The following is a 21,026-nucleotide window of genomic DNA, read 5'->3' on the forward strand; positions in this document are numbered from 1 at the left end:
AATTATGAAAATTTAATTTACTCTCAAAATAGATCACACACACTCATACCTACACAATCCCGATCCCAGACCCTCAAATTTGGATCCCACTTCTCCCAATCTCCTTTCAATCCCATATCACCCTGGAGGCTATGGAACTGAATAATTTTGGCACGGGACTGAGTTTTTTTGAGGTGGGAACAAAGCAATTTAATGTGGGATTGAGCCCCTTGAGGGTAAGATTGACTTGTTTTCAGTGGGATTGAGACATTTTGAGGTGACAGATCAATCCATCTTTACTTGAGAAGTGCAAAGATATGGAGAATACTTCCTGAAATCTCCCAAGAACCCATAAATCTTCCAGAATATGTCCCAAAACCATAAATTCCTGCTCAAGTAACTGTTAACTGATGGAACTTTACACATCTTTGATAAATTTCTTTCTTTTTAGTCCTATTTCAGGTGTTTTTAAGTGATAAAGAACTTTCAAGAGGAAACTGGAGCCAAAGCAAAAGGACAACCAGCCAAGTGTCCTCCCAGCGCAGATCACTGGGAATGTGGGTCACCACGGCTCTGCCCAACATTAGTCCTCCCATGGGGTATGAAGCTGGAGTGGTGCACAAAGCTCATCCTGCAATTGCGGCATTTGCAGGGCTTCCCTTACTGGTGCCTCCATTGGTGTCTGGTAGAGTGAGAGCTGCTGGTGAAGCCCTTCCCACACTGGGGACACACGTAGGGCCTCTCCCCAGTGTGGGTGCGCCAGTGGGTGATGAGGTGAGAGTTGTGCTTGAAGCCCTTCCCACAGTTGGGGCAGCAGAAGGGCCTCTCATCTGAGTGAATCTGCTGGTGCAGGAGGAGAGTGGAGCTGGTCTGAAACCTCTTCTGGCACTCGGGACACTCGCAGGGCCTTTCCGCAGTGTGGATGCGTTGGTGGGTCACAAGGGTGGAGCTGCAGCTGAAGCCCTTCCCACATTCCCCACACTCATAGGGCCATTCCCCAGTGTGGATCATCTCGTGCTGGATCAGGGTGCTGCTCTGCCTGAAGCTCTTCCCATACTCCAAGCACTTGTAGCACTTCTCTCCATCATGAAGCTGATCGTGGATCACCAGTTCTAAGCTCTGGCTGAAGCTCTGTTCACCTTCCTGGCCCAGGGTAGGTCTTTCCTCCTCAGAGCATCCTGGGCTGGGTTTGCAGCCCCTCCTCCTGTGGGATGTCCAGGGCTTTTCCTCCCCATTGGGTTCCTGCGCAATGGAGCCACTCTAAACAGCCTCTTCCACGAGGTTCTGCCCTGGGGATTTGTCCTCCCTTGTCTCCATCCTCAGCTCCTTCTCTGGGGGAGGAAGGACAAGGAGAGAATGGGATTTGCCTCCGTACCAGAAGGAAGGGGAAGGAGATCCCCCCAGTGCATCCTCAGCAGGACGGTGTAGGCAGCAGGGTTGTCCTGCAGCCGGAGGCCATGCTGGGCTGGGAGATGGAGCAGGAGAGAAAGGGAAAGGGGGACTGACTTCCTCCTCATCTGCCTGGGTGTCCCTGGGCATCTTTGCACTTGCTCAAAAACTCCTCCTCCTCCATGCGGCCAAGATTTGGGAATGGCAAATCCTGGTTAGGGGGAAAACAAGGAATTAGCACATTGAGTTTGAAGGTCCCTTTGCGCAAGTCCATCTCTAGAAGTCACCAGCCATCTGGTGGCCATAAAAACCTCCCAAACACCAAGATTCAGCCCTGAAAATGCGTCCCAGGAGTTCCCTGTCTCTGGTCTCTCCCATTTGGTGTTTGGGGATTAACCCCTGTCCCAGCTGCTGGGGGTCATGCTTGTGTTGGGGGTCCCCTGTTTACCCAGTCCCCCCACTCCCCAGGCTGCTGGAAGTACCAGCAATCAAAAAAGATTCCCCCTTTTCCATGTCCCCACTTAGGAATGCCGAGGGTTTTGGGGCCCCAAGGTCCCTTCTCTCCTCATTCTCTGCTTTGGAGTGCAGGGGCTCCAAGGATTCCCCCCTGCCCCTCTCCAGGCTCTTGAGGCTCCCGCCAATGGCGGCGCTCCCCCCTCTCTAGGCTCCCCACTTTGGGCTCCTGGGGGACACAGGGCTCTGCTCCTCCAGGCTGCCTCTGCCGGCAGCCGCCACCGGCACCCCCCGATGTCCCCCCGAGGGGCCTTTTCCGCTCAGCATTGGACTCCTTCATTCTCCAAACATGCCCCCAAAAACCCAACTGGGAGTGACTGGGAGTGATTGGGAACATGCTGGATGGAACTGGGCTGCACTGGGAGACACTGGGAGTGACTGGAAGGAAAGTGAAGGCGAAAGAGAGCAACTGGAACCATGTGGAGCACAACTGGTTCATACTGACAGGGACTGGAAGCACACTGGTCTCATCTCTGGATCATACTGGGAGGGACTTGACTAAAACTGGGAGTATCTGAGAGTGACTGGGAACACACCCTGCACATCATCCCCCATACTGGGCCTGACTGGGAGCGACTGGGAGCACACTGGCAGCAAATGGCATCATATTGGGACTGACTGGGCTGATCTAGGAAGCAACTGGAATCATGCTGGAGCCACCTGGGACCATGCTGGGAGAGATTGGAAGCAACTGGGATTATACTGGGACGTCACTGGGAGTGCTGACATGTGACTGGGATCAAACTGGAGCTTACTGGGATCATATTGGGGCTCAAAGGGAGCGACTGGGATCCCACTTTGGGCTACTGGGAGCAGCTGAGAGAAACTGAGATCATGATGCAAGCAAACTGGATGAACTGGGAAGGACTGGATGCCTGCTGGAGGCAACTGGGATATGCTGGGCATGACTGGGGGATCATAATGGGAGAACTGACACCTTGCTGGGGCCACTGGCAGTGCCTGGAAATGACTACAGACTTGCTGGGTGCAACTGGGATATACTGGGAGTGTCTGTAACCATACTGGGGGGACTGGAACCACACTGGGAACAAGTGGGACCATGCTGGGGAGAGCTGGGACCACACTGGGGGCAACTGGGAGTGAGTGGGACCGTGCTGGGAGGGACTGGGATCATATGGGGAGTCACTGGGATCATATGGGGAGTGACTGGGACTATGTGAGGGACAACTGGGTGCTACTGGCATCACACTGGGAGGAACAGGGAGCAACTGGAACCATGCTGGGAGCAATTGGGATCATACTGGGATCACCATGGAAGCAGCTGGGCCCATGCTGGGAGAGACTGGGATCATACTGGATCATACTTTCAGCAACTGGGACTGCACTGAGGGTGACTGGGAGTGGCTGTGAGCAACTGGGATCAAGCTGGAAGTAACTCCAACCAACTGGGAGTGACTAGGAACATGCTGGGGGTAACTGGGTTATACTGGGAGAGGCTGAAACCATAGTGGAGGTAAATGGGAGCAACTAGAACTATGCTGAGTGACAATGGAAACAGCTGTTTCTATGTTGGGGTCATACTGGAACTGCCTGGGATCATACTGGGTTAGACTGGAAAAGTACTGGGAGTACCTGAGAGTGACTGGGATCCTACTGGAACCAGATTGAGAGTGACTGGGAAGGTGCTGGCCATGACTGGAACCATACTGGAGGAGAATGGGAGCAACTGGGCCCACACTGGGAGTGACAGGGAGTCACTGGGCATGACCGGAGTAACACTGGGAGGATCTGGGAGTGACTGGGGTCATACGGGGGGTGACTGGGAGTAACTGGGATCATAGTGAAAGTGACTGGAATTGTAATGGGAGTTACTGGGATCATCCTTGGAGCCACTGGGATTGCAATGGGTGTGAATGGACCCTGACTGAGAGTTACTGGGAGCTACTGGGCCCATGTTGGGAGGAAAATGTGGAAACATTGGGAACAACTGGGATCAGCTGGAAGGTACTGGAACCATGCTGAGGAGACTGAGATCACAACTGGGATCATACTGGGTGCAACTGGGACTATACTTTGGGCAACTGACAGAAACTGGGATTGTGCTGGAGGCAGCTGGGAGTAATTGGGAAAGACTGGGATCATTCTCAGGTAATTAATGCCTTATTGGGGCAGCTGGGATAAACTGAGAGTGTCTGTAACCATAGTGGGGGGACTGAAACCACACTGGAACAGCCAGGACTATGCTGGGGACAACTGGGAGTGAGTGGGACCATGCTGGGAGGGACTGGGACTATTCTAGGGACAACTGGGTCATGCTAGGGCCACTGGCATCAGACTGGGAGTGACTGGGGTCATACTGGGAGTGGCTACGATCATACTGGGATTAGAGTGGGTGTGATTGGACCCTGACTGGGGGTTACTGGGAGCTACCAGGCCCTGCTGAGAGCCAACTGTGCACAGACTGGGAGGAACTGGAAGCAACTGGGGATGATAGGATGCATACTGGTAACAGCTGGAATATACTGAGAGTGATTAAATCTTTGATTTGGATTAAACTGGGGTCAAGTGAACCACGCTGAGGGAACTGGGAGTGTCTGGCAATGACTGCCAGAATGTTCAGGGCAACTGGGATGTACTGGGAGTGTCTGAGACCATCCGGGTGGTGACTGGGACCGGAGTGGGAGCGACTGGGAATGTGCTGGGAGAACTGGGAACATGCTGGGGGCAAGTGTGAGTGACTGGGGCCCTGCTGAGAGACTGGGATCATACTAGACTCATCCTGGGATCGTACTGGGAGTTACTGGGGCAGCTGCTAGGGACAACTGGGAGAACTGGGAACACACTGGATGAAAGTGGGAGGAGTTGGGAGCAACTGGGAACTTGCTGGGGCCAATTGCATCATCATAGGGAATGACTGGAAGTGACTGGGCTCATACTGAGAGAAGCAACAGGGATCAAGCAGGGAGTGAGGGGAAGGGACCGGGCTCATACTGGGACTGACTGGACTCATACTGGGAGCGAGGGGAAACTGGTGCAGGGGGAGGGAAGAGGGAATACCAGGGAGTTCCCCTGGATTCCATCCTGGGTCCCCCAGGACCCTTCTCAGCTGTGCCCTGCGGGACTGGGCTGTGCTGAGCTCCTGGGCCCTGCGCTCCAACTGTGCCTGTAACCCACCGGGCTTGGCCCAAAGCAGGGCCAGCACTGGGATCCTGGATCCATTTTTCCTGTGGCTGTGGGACAGAGCAGCACTAGGGGCTGGGGCTGCGATCCCTGAGAGCCGATCCCCTTCTCTCTCTCTCTCTCTGCTGTTCCCTCCCTTTCCTTTGGGGGATCACAAATCCCAGAGCAGCCGCAGAGCCCCGTGCCCAGGCCGGGTTTCCTAGCAAAGGGAGGTTGGGGGTGAGGTGCCCCAGGCTGGCCGGGAATGGGGTCCGGTGGTTCCCAGGCTCATGGAAACGGGGAATCCAGGGGCTGGCAGGGGAGGATACCCAAGAAAGGGGGTGCAGAGGGTGTTGGGGCAGGATAAGGGGGTGCAGTGGGCCCTGGAACTGGGGAAGGAGATGCAGGGGGATCCCAGTGCCCAGGAATGGGGATTTATTGGGGTCCAGTGCCCAGGAATGGGGATTCAATGGGGTCCCAGTGCCCAGGAATGGGGATTCAAGGGGGTGCCCGGGGGCTCCCCAAAGACCCTCCCAGGGGAGAGCAGGAGCTGGCTCAGGAGCTCTGGGCAGAGCAAAGGGGGTGACCCCGGCACGGGGGGACATGGGGGAATCACCCCCGCTCTGAGGGGGGACACGGCCCCCGGGGACCCCCCCTCACCTTGTCCTGCAGGGGAGGCCGAGCCCCAGCCAGGGCAGACGGAGCTCCCGAGCTCCAGCAGCATCTGGGGGACGTCCGGCGGCAGCTCCGGGAACGGGAGGGGCAGGACCCGGGAAACGGCGGCTGGGAAGGGACCAGCACGGACTGGGATGGACTGGGATGAACTGGGACATGCTGGGATGCACTGGGATGGACTGGGACAGGCTGGGATGGACTGGGACACACTGGGATACACCGCACCCAGGATTAGGACCCACTGGAGCATGATCAGAGCACACTGGGACCCAGCAGGACCAGAATTGTGGCAACAGGGATCATAGTGGCAGCAACTGGGATATACTGGGAGTGACTGGGATCATATTGGTGGAAGCTGGAACTGTACTGGGGTAGTTGGGTGTGACTGGGAATGACTATGAGTATGCTGAGGGAAACTGGGATATACTGGCAGTGTCTGTAACCATACTGGGGGTGACTGGTTTGACTGGGACCATGCTGGGGCAGACTGGGATCACCCTTGGAATGACTAGGTCTGTGCTAGGGGCAACTGTGAGCAACTGGGATCAGACTGGGAGCAACTGGCACCATGCTGGCAGCAACTGGGATCATCATAGCGTCAGAGTAGGGTCATACTGGGAGTGACTGGGTCTGTGCTAGAGGCAACTGGGATCACCCTGGGAGGAAATGGAACCATGCTGGGGACAACTGGGATCATACTGGGAGCAACTGGGACCACACTGAGGGTGACTGGAGTCATACTGGGATCATATTGGAAGTGACTGGGAGCAGGCTGAGAACAGCTGGGACCATGCTGGGGAAACTGGGATATACAGGGAGTGACTGGAATCATGCTGGAGGTGACTGGGAGTCACTGTGAGCAACTGGGATCATGGTGGAAGCTACTGGGAGCAACTGGGGTGTACTGGTGTCATGGTTTGAGCCTGGCACAGAGCCAGTGCCCCCCATGAAAATGCCTCACCCTGGTGTCTGCTGTGAGATGTGACCAGGAATAAGCAAAACAGGCTCTAACTTAAACATAAAGACCACTTTATTACTTAAACTACAGGGAAATAGGGAGAGACTATAAGGAAAAAGAAGAAAAAAGAATTGAAAACCTTACAACAAAACCATTTTCCTCCTCCCCACCACCTGACTTTCCCAATCCAATACATTCTCTCAAAACAACTGCCCAGCCTTGGCCCCACACGTTAGTATACTCAAACTGCAGTTCATGAAGAGGAAAAGGAGTCCTTCTTGTTCCATAGGCTTCTCGTGGAGACACACTGAGACCCTCGTGTGCTTCCCTGTCACTTCGGCACCGCCCGGAAAGTCCATTTGCCGCTTGTGACATCTTCCTTCCATGCTCAGTGCTCTCACCACCGAGACATGGCCAGAGCTGCCTTTAGGGTGGTCTTTCAAGGATGCCTTGTCTCACTCCAAAAAGGCACAGTCTCTGCTTTTGGGACAACTGTCCCCCCCATATTTTTCCAACCCCCTGGGGCCGGGGGGTCCTCACAAATGAACCCTCCTGGTTTTGAGGCACTGCCTCCCCCTAAATGCAGTCTGTGTCACAGGAACAACTGAGTCCATGGCTACAAGAAAAAGTCCAGCCAAAAGGCCACTCCAAATCATCTCTCCCCATCCAATCATCTCCACAATCTCCGGGCCAAGTCATCTCATCTCTCATCTCCCTTCTTATTCAGCTTCGAGGAGGATTAGCATTTTTGTAAGGCCCCAATCATGAAAGGAAAGGGTTAAAAGTTTCAGTCTCTGTCTATCTTAGAACGATGATACTCCCACACCTGCTGCCGCTGCGGCCGGGCAGTCTCCCTCCTTCTCCTCCCGGCTGGCTGCTCTCCTGGGGGGGGGGGGGGGGGGGGGGGGGAGGCTGGCTGCCCGAGGGCTCGATGTCTCTTGGGGCTCCTCCACCCTTCCATCCTTGGAGCCCCCCCCCGAAGCCCCCTCTGTCCAGGCCCCAGGCCTTACCGCATGGCTGGCCCCTCCCCCGCCCAGCAGCAGCGGGCCGGGCGGGGGAGAGATCTGAACTCCTCGCCCGACGAGGTCCAAAGAGGAAGTGCCAGGGCAGTGCCTTGCTTTTAACCCCTGTGTATTCTCGGAGGTGTGTCCAAACCCCACTGGCCACACCGGACGCCAGTCTCAAACCCAAAACCTTCATTGGTTTGACCACAGCTTCCCAGAATTCCCACTTCTTCCTGGTCAAACCATGACAACTGGGAGAGACTGTGAGTGACTGGCATCACAGAGCAACCCTAAAGGAAGCTGCTGGAATAATACTGGGAGTATCGGGGAGTGACTGGGATCATACTGGAAGTAACTGGAACCACACTGGGTGACTGGGAGCAACTGGGACCATACTGGGGACAAATGGCATCGTACTGGGAGTGGCTGGGATCATACTGGGATTGTACTGAATGTAACTGAAAGTGACTGGGACCATACTGGGGGCAAATGGCATCGTACTGGGAGTGAATGGGATCACACTGGGATCACACTGAGTGTAACTGAAAGTGACTGGGACCATACTGGGTGTGACTGGGAGCCACAGGGCCCATGCTGGGAGTGACCTGGGCACCCCTGGGGGGAACTGGGGCAACTGGGCCAGCTGGGGCTCAGGGTTGTTCTCCTCCAGGGCTGCCCCGGGTCCTGCTGCCACCTCCAACCCCACAGAGCCGAGGGACAGGGGACTGGGACACAAGACAGGGCACAGCTGAGGGACAGGGCACAGCCAGGGAACATGGCCTGGCTGAGGGACACTGAGCTCCAGCACTTCGGGCTGCTGCCCTTTGGCTCCCAGCACAGGCCCAGGGACAGAATCCCCTCCAGGAACAGTTGTTTGCTTTCAGCTTTGGAACTTTGTTTGCTTTCAGCTTTCAGCTCTGGAACATTCCCCAGGAGTCCCTGCAGCAGCTGCAGCCTGGCTGGGTGCCCAGGGCCACCAAAGCTGCTCTTCCTGCCCCAGGCAGGGACAGAACGGCCAAGGAAAGGCTCGTGCTGGGCTCAGGGCAGGGACAGGGCACTCCCCTGGTGCTGCCACGAGCACAGCAGAGCCGGCCCAGGCAAAGGATTGGGATTGATGTCCCATGGAATCCCAGCAGGGATTACTTCTCATTGCACTGCTGGCATTGCATTGGTCATCCATTCAAATAATTTCCCCATGGAATTCCCATGGCAGTGGGTTAAGGGGAAGAACGATCCATGGAATTCTCACCTGACTGGGATGAGAGTGAGATCTGGCCATGGAAATTCCATGGTAATTCCTGCATTCCCAAGTCCCCCATTCCTGAATCCCCCATTCCCATAGGAATTGCCTTTCCCTTCCCACACCCACCTTTGTGCTCCAGAGCCACCCAACCCCATCTAATGTATTTCTACCCACATGTGTCTCAGGTAATGCTTCGTCTGCTCCACAATGATCCCTTTGGATTCCCAGCACCTCTGTCTGATCCAGGTGGCACCATCAGACACTGCAAAGCTCCTGGATCCCAGCTGGAAGGAGATGAAATCTCAGTCCTTGTAGCCATACCGGTGGGATCCATGGACGCTCCATTGGACAGAAGGTCACAGCTGGAAACCACTTGCAGCATGTGGGGACCTGGGAAGGAGGATAGAACGGATCCATGAAGTTGTGTCCGAGCCCCAGGGTGCCCCTTGGATTCCCATCTCAGCCCCACAGTTCCCCCCCATCCCCAGAGATCCCATCCCAGCCCCTCAGAGTCCTCCATTTCCACAGATCCCAGCCCAGCCCCGGCTCCCCCTACTCCCCCCACTCTGGTTGTACCCACCCCGTCTCCAGAGAACTGTCAGCCATGGGCCGGGTCCTGTCCTTGAGCCAGGGCTGGATATCCCAATATCCCAGCCCTGGATATCCCAGTATCCCAGCTCTGGCCATGCCAATATCCCAGCTCTAGCCATCCCAATATCCCGGCTCAGGCTATCCCAATATCCCAGCCCTGGCTATCCCAATGTCCCAGCTCTGCCTATCCCTATATCCCAGTCCTTGTTACCCCAGTATCCCAGCCCTGGCTATCCCAATATCCCGGCCCTGGCCATCCCAGCTCTGGCTCTCCCAATATCCCAGCTCTGCCTATCCCTATATCCCAGTCCTTGGTACCCCAGTATCCCAGCCCTGGCTATCCCAATATCCCAGCTCTGGCTATCTCTGTATCCCAGCTCTGGCCATCCCAATATCCCAGTTCTGGCTATCCAAATATCCCGGCTCTGGCTTTGCCAATATCCCAGCCCTGGCCATCCCAATATCCCAGCTCTGGCTATCCCAATGTCCCAACTTTGGCTATACCAATATCCCGGCCCTGGCTATCTCAATATCCCAGCTCCACCTATCCCAACATCCTGGCTCTGGCTATCCCAATATCCCAGCTCTGGCTTTCCCAGTATCCCAGCCCTGGCTATCCCAATATCCCAGCTCTAGCTATCCCAATATCCCGGCTCTGGCTACCCCAATGTTCCAGCCCTGGCTACCCCAATATCCCAGCCCTGGCCATCCCAATATCCTAGCCCTGGCCATCCCAATATCCCAGCTATGGCTATTCCAATATCCAAGCTCAGCTCCTCCCAGCATTCCTGCTTTCTGTGGCTCCATCTGGCCCTGCTCGCTGCCCCAGCGCTCCCAGGGGGTCCCATCCACATCCTCCACAATCAAGGACTTGGGACCCCCGGGTTGGGCTCTGACAGTGCCACTTCCCAGTACTGTAGGGAGGGGAGAACGGGGCGACATGGAGATTTGAGGGGGCTGGGGGACTGAAAGTGAGAGTTTTGGATCCAGGGGGTTCCACAGGCCCAGGAAAAGGGGGGACATGAAGAGCTGGCAGAGCTGGGAAGGAGGTTCAGGGGCTCAGAGTCAAGGAAAGGGGTGAAGAGACTGGGAGAGCTGGGACTGGGAAAACAAAAGAGGCTACAAAACCCCAACCAGAACAAAGCTAGCCACAGCTATTAAAATCTTACCACCATGTCCCCTGCCTCCAACACAACTAAAACCAAAAACTCCTACATCCTACAACTCATACAAAATAACCCTACAACTAAACACAAAAAAACTCAAAAACCAACCATAAAGCCAATCCTAACACAACCCAACCAAAACTGCCACCACAAGTTACTGGTGGGTCAGATGTTAACCCTTTCAATACTTCAATCATCCCTCAAGTAAAAGAAAAAAACAAAATAGAAACATTAAAAAAAACATAAAACTGTCAAAGTCAGAAAGGAAGAAATAAATACCCAATAAAAAATAAGAAAAACTACCTTAATCTTGAAACTAAAATCCTCTTATAAACTGTAAGGAAAAAACTCTTTTTCTTTATAACACATAAAACTATAAAAAAAATTTAATGATTAAAAAAATATCAAACAAAAACCTCCATATTAAAATAAATTATAAAATAACTGCAATTTCATAAAAAGTTCAGGCAGAAAAAAAAGTAATCCAGTACCCGCAAGAGAATATCTCTATTTCCAGAGATAAAAATATGTTAAAAAGTAAATAATAAAAACATTTACCTTTAAACAACTGTCATGGTTTGACCAGGAAGGAGTGGGAATTCTGGGAAGCTGTGGTCAAACCAATGAAGGTTTTGGGTTTCATACTGACACCTGGTGTAGCCAGTGGGGTTTGGACACACCTCCGAGAATACACAGGGGTTAAAAGCAAGGCACTGCCCTGGCACTTCCTCTTTGGGACATCGTCGGGCGAAGAGGTCAGATCTCTCCCCCGCCCGGCCCGCTGCTGCTGGGCGGGGGAGGGGCGGCCATGCGGTAGGCCAGGGGCCTGGACAGAGGTGGGGGTTGAGGGGCTTTCAAGGATGGAAGGGTGGCGGAGCCCCAAGAGACATCGAGACATCGGGCAGCCAGCCCCCCCCCCCCCCCCCCCCCCCCCCCCCCCCAGGAGAGAGAGAGAGGGCCGGCCCAGGAAGAGAAAAGGGGGGGGAAAAGAGTGCCCGGCCGGCCGCAGCAGCAGCACGTGTGGGAGTATCATCTCGTCCCAGGACAGACAGAGACTGAAAACTTTTAACCCTTTCTTGCATGATTGGGGCCTTGCAAAAATGCTAATCCTCCTCGAAGCTGAATAAGAAGGGAGATAAGAGATGAGATAAGATAAGGACCTGGCCCAAAGAATGTGGAGATGATTGGATGGGGAGAGATGATTTGGAGTGGCCTTTTGGCTGGACTTTTTCTTGTAGCCATGGACTCAGTTGTTCCTGTGACACAGACTGCATTTAGGGGGAGGCAGTGCCTCAAAACCAGGAAGGTTCTTCGTGAGGACCCCCCGGCCCCAGGGGTTGGAAAAATATGGGGGGGACAGATGTCCCAAAAGCAGAGACTGTGCCTTTTTGGAGTGAGACAAGGCATCCTTGAAAGACAACCCTAAAAGCAGCTCTGGCCATGTCTCGGTGGTGAGAGCACTGAGCATGGAAGGAAGATGTCACAAGCGGCAAATGGACTTTCCGGGCGGTGCCGAAGTGACAGGGAAGCACACGAGGTTTTCAGTGTGTTTCCACGAGAAGCCTATGGAACGAGAAAGACTCCTTTCCTCTTCATGAACTGAAGTTTGAGTATACTAACGTGTGGGGCCAAGGCTGGGCAGTTGTTTTGAGAGAATGTATTGGATTGGGAAAGTCAGGTGGTGGGGGAGGAGGAAAATGGTTTTTTTGTAAGGTTTTCAATTCTTTTTTTTTTTTTTTTTTTCCTTATAGTCTCTCCCTATTTTCCTGTAGTTTAAGTAATAAAGTGGTCTTTATGTTTAAGTTAGAGCCTGTTTTGCTTATTCCTGGTCACATCTCACAGCAGACACCAGGGTGAGGCATTTTCATGGGGGGCACTGGCTCTGTGCCAGGCTCAAACCATGACAACAACTCACCTTTAAAACAATACATCATAAGTCGACATGATCCATCAATTAGCTGTAAAAAAGCTTGTAGCAATAAAAGAACTTCACAATAACAAAGTTCCCCAGACAACTGTTATCCATGACAAAATTAAGAAGCACAAAAAAAATATTTTTCCTCTTGTAAAAAAATTTCCATAAAATTAGCAAGAAAAACCTTCTCTCCCTAAAACTAAAAAATGGCAATTCTAGAAATAGTAAAGTACTAGAAATTTTTAGTTTAGTTTTTTTACATTGTCAGGTTAAAAGAAAAAAAAAAGTTGTAAAGAAAAAAGAGTGTTCTAAAGAATTTAATTCTTACTACCTTTTTTCTAATTTGCTTTTAATGAAATTTTCTTTCTACCCTTTTAAAATTTTAAGCATACTTTACCTTTCTCGTTATCCTATCTCACAACAAAATAAGTACATAAATAATTAACCGACACTAAAACCCACCACACTCATCAATACATTAATTAAGAGATCTCGAGATTGAAAAAAAATCTTAAATTTACAAACAAAAACCACTACAATGTCATGATAAACCATTTGCCAATGTTTCTCTGATTTTCTAAAGTTGCCAGTAAAGGCTGTTTGGTTGTTTGGAGCTCCTGAGAATCTCTTGCTGTTATTTCTCCAGTGAGCTCAACCAGAGGACACAAACAATTGTAATTTCTTTTAAATGTCTCCTTGAGAGAGTTGTTTGGGGGATGGGAGCAGGGCTTGTCTGTCCTGCTTGGCACAGCCCAGGCAGGGCTTTCCCAGCCACATTCCACACTCCATTTCCCAGCTGGAGCCCCTGGTGCCTCTGAGTTGTGCTGCCCCAGCCCCAGGGACGCTCTCCTTGTCTGCCCATTCCCCCACGGTCTCTGGGCAGGGATGGCCTCAGTGGGGGCTGCTGACATCCTCAGCACCTTGGAGGCTGCTGCTGAATTTTCCTGCTCCAGAGGCTTGTTCAGCCTTCAGCTCTTCAGTGCAGGAATTCAGTGTCCCAGGGCTCATTAACATTCACAACACCTGAACAAGCCAAGCCTCTGGGGATAATTTGATTTCAATTTTCAAATCCTTTGTGGTTAAGTAGATCTCAGTAGGGTATTCAAAGTGAATATATTCTATTTTAAAAGACAGTGAGAAAAGATTGTTTAGGTTCTGTTTATGTTTGTTTTCCTGTTAATTATTGATATGTGCAGTCTCCATTTGACAGTGAATCCAAGTACCTTGTCTTGCAGTTGGAATGGATATGAACATCAAGACCCTTCATGGCTGACAATCAATCAGACTCTGTCCCTACCCCCACCCCACCATTTCCCCCATCCAAGCTCTGGCACTCAGAGCAGCCTTGTGCAAATCTGAGCTCCCTCCAGCCCAGGCTGCACCTGCAGCCTGTAGCTCCTTGGCTCCAGCTCCCACCTGCTTTCCTTGCAGAAGGAGCTGCCCAAGACACAGAGGGATGTTCATTTCTTGCCAGCCAACAAAGCCAAGGGAAGGCACAGCTCCATCAAATGCAAAAGTCATTCCTCTGCTGGATATTAAATCCACTTTCCACAGCAGACAGCCTCAGAGCAATGGAAAATACCTTCTGTGCCCAGCAAAGATCCCAATGTCCCCTCAAACCCTCACTGCCTCAATTCTGCCCAGATTTGCTCTTTGCACCCACAAGTCACAGGCTGAAGTCAGGAGCTCCTTCCATGCCCGGAGGGAGAAAAAGAGAGAAAGTGGATGAAGAGCTCTCCTGTGCAGAGCCAAGATCCAAGTGTCCCTGCAGTGGGAACCACAACTCATCAGGTTTGTGTCCTTTGGGCTCAGGGCCTGGTGACACTCAGAAGCACAGAAAGATTTCTTGCCAACAAACACAAGTTGAACATTTGAACAGTTTAATAACCATCACAGATCTTCCATCAGCTCTCTGGGATGTCCCAGCAGTATCTGACATGTCCACTATCTGCAAAGGATTCTTGTAGAGGAACAGTTTTAGACATAGATACAAGAAAAGGTAATTCTGTGATAGATATAAAGACAATTAAGATGTCGCCTTATGTGATATTTATTTAAACTTCAGAAAATTTGGGCAACTCCCTGAAGCTCAAAGCATGAAACAAGTTAGTTGAGAGGCACTTGAATGACCAGGGAGCATCTGGTGGAGGAAATCTGGGACCCATGGGAAAAACAAATATCCAGCTGATCAAGTGAACAGATGTCCTTAGACATGGCAATTTAACCAGGAGAGATGGAAGCACTTGATGGAAAAGAGAGAGATTAAATAATAGACAGATTATTGGTGACATGAGTAGATGGGAAGATCAGAATTTCTTCTCCTGCCATCAGTACACTTCCAGGAAACCCCGTTTCTGGTGGGAAAACATTGCCATTCCTTAAGAGTACTCAAATGACCCAGATAATAAAGATTTGCTTGTATATTATGAAACTAACAGGTATTAAAACCTGTGCCCCTTTCCTGACAGAGAGCACCTGAGGGAGAGCAGAGCACCTTGCAAGCTGCAGGTCCCTAACAGCCCCACAGGGCTCCTGTCCCATCAACATCTGCTCTGCTCCAGTCTGAAACAGGGCCCAGCCTGGTGCCGGGACCATCAGAGAGCTGAGGTGTGTGCTGGAATTCAATGTCCTCCCCATTCCACAGCAGCCCTGCATTTCCCTCCTGCAGCCTTGGTCTCCAGCCCAGCCATGGAGGCTCTTTGGTTTCTGCACTGTTGCTGCAGCCTCCAAGGGCAGCTGAGCTCTGCCTTTGGCACAGTCAGGCTTGGCCAGCGCAGGCCATGCTCAGCAATTCCTTGTGTGTGCCTGGCCTTGCTGTCAGCCTCGGCAGCGGCTGCGTGGCCCCTTTGTGGCCCTGTGCTGGCCCAGCCATGGTGGCCCAGCCCCTGTGCAGGCCCAGCCCAGGCCAGGAGCATTGCGGCTGGGAACGGCCCGTGTGCCGTGGTGCCCACAGCAGCCTTGGGGCTCTGTGCCCCATGGCCTCCCTGCTGGGCAGCCTCTGCCAGCTCCTGCAGAGCCCGTGGCACCTGTGGGGCTGCACAGACAGGCCTGCCCCGGGCTCTGAAGCCTCTGGGCCAGCAGAGAGGCAGCCAGGGCTGGCCATGGCCGGGAACAGGCCCTGAGCCCCGCAGGAGGATGGAGCTGGGCCACAGGCAAACTCAGCCCAGGCCAAAGCTGGGCTCAGCAGCCAGGGCTGCCAAGGGCTGGGCACAGAGGCTGGCGCTGACCAATGTCCTGGGCCCCCTCCCTGCTCTGTCCATGCCACCAAGGGCACAGAGCTGCCTCCTCTCTGGGCCACTTGCCTGTTTGCAATGCCTTGCACAGGCGCTGGCCCTGCCCCACAAGGCCTTGCCTGAGTCCTGCCCCTGCACGCTCAGCCAGGCTGAGATGGACACTGATGGTTTCCGGCCCAGGCTCTCTGAGCCCAGCCCGGCTCCCTGCAAGCTCTGCCAGCTGCCCTGAGCTCTGGGCAGCACCAAGGGCCTTTCCCCAGCCCAGCCCAGCCAGCTCTGGCCCCACAGCTCTGCTCAGGCCAGGCTGCTCTGGGCACTGCCCCACAGCCTCAGCCCCTGGCAAGGGCACAGCAGCAGCTGCAGCTGCCACAGAACTCAGCCCCAGCCATGGGGGAAGGAGCTTGGCCAAGGCCAAAGGAGCCTCCCTGGCTGCCCTGCTCCCCTCTGCCTGAGGTGCAGAGAGCTCTGCAGCCCCTGCTGCCATCCCATCTGCCCAGGGCAGCACAAGAGCTGTGGCCTTGGGGCCCTCAAGAGCTGCTCCTGCTCCACGCCCAGGGCCCATACCAAAGCTGGGGCAGCCACAAAGCTCTGCCCATTTCTCTTCATTCCTACTGTGATAAGAATAGTATAAAATTTTTTACAAAGTGGTTGCATATGCATTTATTTCACCTAGATACAATGTGAGACTCTCTTCTTACACAATTTGTCTGGGTCACACAAGCAGGAGGGATAATTAAATTGAAGGGGGTGGATAAGAGCATTTCTTTTATTATAACAGAATCAGAAGCAGAAAGCAATTTAAAATATACTTAAGGGCAGACTTGGCCTCTCATGATATGCACTGAGAGCTGCTGACAGAGGAAAGCAGGCCTTCTGTGGCTTGTTCTGGTGGGTTACCTCTTCTGAGTCCATGTGCCTACCAAGCCACTCTAGCACTCCCCTCCTTGGCTGCACAGGGGAGAGAAAATGTTATGGGAGACAAATTGTGGACTGAGATAAGGCAGTTTTCTATAGGAAAAGGGGAAGTTTTTACAGGCACCAGCAATGAGGAAAACCCCAATAATTTTATTCTCTTCTTCTGTCAGCAAGTGATGTTCAGCCACTTCCCAGGATGCAGAACTTCAGCAGGTGGAGTGGTTTATCAAGAAGACAAACACTGTAAATAGGAAATGCCCCCTATTCTTCCTCCTTCCTTAGCTTTTATACCAGAACTGGTGCCATACAGTCTGGAATATCCCTTTGGTTAATTTGGGTCTCTGGCCTGCTGTCCCTTCCCAGGACCTGACCCACTTGAAGCCCCTTGAGGGAAAGAGAATTCTGAGAGATGGCAGGAGCCAAAGCAGGGGTGTGTTTCCAGCTCCTTTGTGGCTCCCAATGCAAAGCTCTGTGAGGGCTCTTATGGGACAATGAAAAGGCTGAAAAGCAGCCAGTCACAGCTTTCCTGAGAGATTCCTTGAGTTGCTGGTTCCTCAGGCTGTAGATGAGGGGGTTCAGGGCTGGGGGCACCTCCGAGTACAGAACTGACACTGCCAGATCCAGGGATGGGGAAGAGATGGAGGGGGGCTTCAGGTGAGCAAATGTGTCAGTGCTGAGGAACAGGGAGACCACGGCCTGGTGAGGGAGGCAGGTGGAAAAGGCTTTGTGCCGTCCCTGCTCAGAGGGAATCCTCAGCACAGCCCTGAAGATCTGCACATAGGAAAAAACCATGAACACGAAACAACCAAAACCTAAACAAAAAGTGACCACAAGAAGCCCAACTTCCCTTAAGCTGGAATGTGAGCAGGAGAGTTTAAGGATCTGGAGAACTTCACAGAAGAACTGGCCTAGGGCATTGCCATGGCACAGGGGCAGGGAAAATGTATTGGCTGTGTGCAGCAGAGCAAAGAGAAAGCCACTGGCCCAGGCAGCTGCTGCCATGTGGGCACAAGCTCTGCTGCCCAGAAGGGTCCCGTAGTGCAGGGGTTTGCAGATGGACATGTAGCGGTCATAGCACATGATGGTGAGAAATGCAAATTCTGATTCAATGAAAAAGGCAAAGAAAAATACCTGTGCAGCACATCCTGAGTAGGAGATGGTCCTGGTGTGCCAGAGGGAATTGTGCATGGCTTTGGGGACAGTGGTGCAGATCATGCCCAGGTCGCTGAGGGCCAGGTTGAGCAGGAAGAAGAACATGGGCGTGTGCAGGTGGTGGCTGCAGGCTACGGCGCTGATGATGAGGCCGTTGCCCAGGAGGGCAGCCAGGGAGATGCCCAGCAAGAAACAGAAGTGCAGGAGCTGCAGCTGCCGCGTGTCTGCCAATGCCAGCAGGAGGAAGTGCCTGATGGAGCTGCTGTTGGACATTTCTTCACTCTGGGCATCATGGGCTGTTGAAAGAAGACACTGATAAACTGAGAAAGAATGAATTGTGTTATACTTATCCTTTTTTATAATGAATCCCCTCAAAATTACTTCCATTTTTGGGGAACTTTGCTGAACATTTTTATCTCTGAGCTCAGGTTTAGGCTGCTGGCTCATCTTCAGCATTGCTCTCTGCCAGAGCATTGGGAACCAAGAGGGAAACCAGGGCTCTCTGTGCCCCAGTGAAATCAGACCTACTCATCCCACACAGGTGCCCTTTGCTCATTTCACCTCTCTCTGTTTTAGGGTGATTGCACTTATAACTTGATTGAACAATATTGTGCAATTTTTGAACACTCCAGTTTAAAAATAATTATCTCCAAATCCTTCTCTCTTTCCCTGTGCACCTGAAAAGGAAGGGATACCAAGGGTTGGTCTGGCTCTCTGCTGCCTGGAGTTGTGCCTACTGGGAGCTGTTTCTCTCTATCCAAGCTTTGTCCCTGCCAGTGCTGCCCTAGCCCAGCCCAGCCCTGGGGGCTCAGCTCTGCCCTGTAGACCCCTCCCAGCACAGGGCACTGCCCAGGGGCATCTCCCTGGCACCAGGGCCTTAAGGCAGGGCAGACAAACAGAGATGCTTCAAACCAAGGTGCTGCTGTCTGTAGGGAGAGGAGGCTGACGAGGCACTTTCTGAGGGAGATCTGAGGCCCATCTGCTGATGCCCAGGGTGACAGTACAGGAGTCTCAGTGACACAGCCAAAGCTGACAGCCCCTTTCCTTTCCCTTGAGGAGAAAGGTGAGAGCACCCTGGCCATGCAGCACCATCTCCACAGCAGGAGGAATCTGCCCTGATGGGGGTGGCTCCTTCCACCTCCAACTTCTCCCCTGCAGCATCCATGGGGAGCTGCCAGGCAGGCTGAGAGCTGCCCCTGGCAGGTGGCACATGCCCTGGGCTGGCCAAGAGCCCTGAGGGCTGCAGGAGCTGCTCTGCAGGACAGCCCTGGGCAGCCCTGGCTGCAGCCCCAGCTTCACCTGCTGCAGCAGTCCCTGGCAGCAGGAGCCGTCCTGCCCTGTCCCTCTGACGGTGCCCAGGGCAGCCCCGCTCTGCAGCACATCCTCCTCCTCCTCCTGCTCCTCCTGTGCCACAGAGAACATGGGAGAGTCCTCCTGACACATCCCCCAGGCTGTGGGGTGTGCTGGCTTCAGGAGATCCCTCCAGGAGCACAGCGGACATTGCCCTGCACCCACACACTCACCATGCACAGGGCTGTGAAGATCTTGCCCCAAGTGAAGTCTCAGCTCAATGTCTTCCCAATCCTGATTGCCTTCAGCCTGTCTCTGCCTGGCTGCTGTCCCCTCAGTGCCTGCAGGCAGAGCCCTCAGCCCTGCTGGGCTGGGAGAGAGCTGTTCCTGGGAAGAGCTGTTCCTTTAAAGCTCAGCAGCACAGACACAGCACAAGGACTTTAATGAGCCTCTTGGGGATTTGGTGTTGTTTACATCAGACTCAGCCCCTGAGAGTGTCTTCAAAAAACTTCTCAAGAACTCAAAATTAAATTTAAACTCTGAAGTTTCTAAAAGTTTTAATGGGTCCCACTGAAGAACGCAACTGGGAAAGTGTCCCCAGGTTCCAGTTAGAGCAGAACACTGGAGGCAGTGATGACAGCTGGGGACAAACAAGGCCAACGTGCTTCTGGTGCTGAGCACACCTGGATGTGTTTGAGGAATGCAAAGGGCCAAGGCCTGAGCCCCAGCCCCTGGCCAGGCAGATCCTGTCCCTTCCTCATTGCTCAGGGCTCTTCCCGGGATGGGCACTGGCATGTGGGGATGTGCAATGCCAAGGGCAGGAGCATGGGGCGGCCCCTGCCAGGCTGCTGAGCAGGGACAAGGAGACAATGAGGCCCCAGGCCTGCAAGGGTCATTTGTCCCCTCGTGACCTCAGGCCCAGGCCCAGCAGCCATGGCCAAAGTGCTGCCCAAGTTGGCTCTGGCAGGGCTGTCTTGCAGCTGCTGCCCATCCCTGTGCCCTGTGCAGCCCAGGCTGTCCCACGGTGTCCCTGCCCTGCGCCTCTGTCCCTGCAGGCTCTGGGAACAGGTCCCCCTGTACGTTTTGGACACATTCCTTGGCATATTGGAATGTTGTCCAAGTGTGAAATTATTAGAAGTTTTAGGCATGGGTCTTAGTTCCATTCCAGGAACATTCCCACTTTCCTTGGCAAATATTTCTCATTTAAACGAGTGGTCAAATCCTGGGTTCCAGTGTGGATGGGACAGAGACCTCAACTGAAGACAGGGTCAGGAACTGTGCACATCATGCTCTGCCCTTTAAGCCAGTTGGGCCACCAAGCACCCTCTCCCCAGGTGGCACTTCTGGTCTCCTTGCCACTCAGGAGCTGGCTTTGGCAGAGTGTCACAATGTCCCCAGTGTGCCATGGATGACAGACTGATGGACGGACGGGGCCCTGTCTCAGCAAAAGCAAGGCCTGACCCACCCCTGCCAGACACAGGTGTTCCAAAATGTCTCCAGACATCAAACTTTTCCTGTCTCTGATACCCCACCCTGTGCCATGGCCTGATCCTGACTGCCCTGGCAAAGGGGGAGGCTCTGGAACCCCCACAGAGCCTTTTTGACATCATTGTGGGGGAAACACAGCAGAAGAGGGGTTTGGGACAGGGGACAAGAGAATCCAGAGGCTCCTAAATGCCACTTTGGCCATCAGAGCAGTGAAGTTCTGGGACCTGCTGGGTTCCTCCTGGTGGAGGAATCGTGCCAGGGGAAACCTCTGGGGTTTGTTCCTTGTTGGGTGCTTTCCCTGGAAATTGTTCCTTTTGTGACCATTTGAATTCTGAATCTTGAGAACTGAGAAGTATTGGTTCAACAACCAGGCGGGACTCTCCTCCTTCCTGAGC

At 53.2% G+C, this 21,026-nt stretch overlaps 1 protein-coding gene across 1 annotated transcript; it reads right to left on the minus strand.

Annotated features, from left to right (window-relative positions):
* Positions 1-639: 639 nt before the first annotated feature.
* On the minus strand, positions 640-18,126 carry LOC135460864 (olfactory receptor 14C36-like). The gene is made up of 2 exons (XM_064737818.1): positions 17,221-18,126; positions 640-1,221 (listed from the first exon to the last, which is right to left on the minus strand). The coding sequence occupies exons 1-2, from the start codon at positions 18,124-18,126 to the stop codon at positions 640-642; spliced, it is 1,488 nt and encodes a 495-aa protein (XP_064593888.1).
* Between the last annotated feature and the right edge of the window lie 2,900 nt (positions 18,127-21,026).

This window comes from Zonotrichia leucophrys, unplaced genomic scaffold (genome assembly GCF_028769735.1).
Source record: "Zonotrichia leucophrys gambelii isolate GWCS_2022_RI unplaced genomic scaffold, RI_Zleu_2.0 Scaffold_113_145235, whole genome shotgun sequence".
Classification (NCBI taxonomy): Eukaryota; Metazoa; Chordata; class Aves; order Passeriformes; family Passerellidae; genus Zonotrichia; species Zonotrichia leucophrys.

What these genes read in the sequence shown, in the direction of transcription:
- LOC135460864 (XM_064737818.1), bottom strand. Translation starts at nt 18,126, where the DNA reads ATGTCCAACAGCAGCTCCATCAGGCACTTCCTCCTGCTGGCATTGGCA. An exon ending in AGGAATCTCTCAGGAAAGCT is followed by an intron (nt 1,222 to 17,220) that starts GTGACTGGCTGC and finishes TCCATTGCGCAG; the next exon opens with GAACCCAATGGGGAGGAAAA.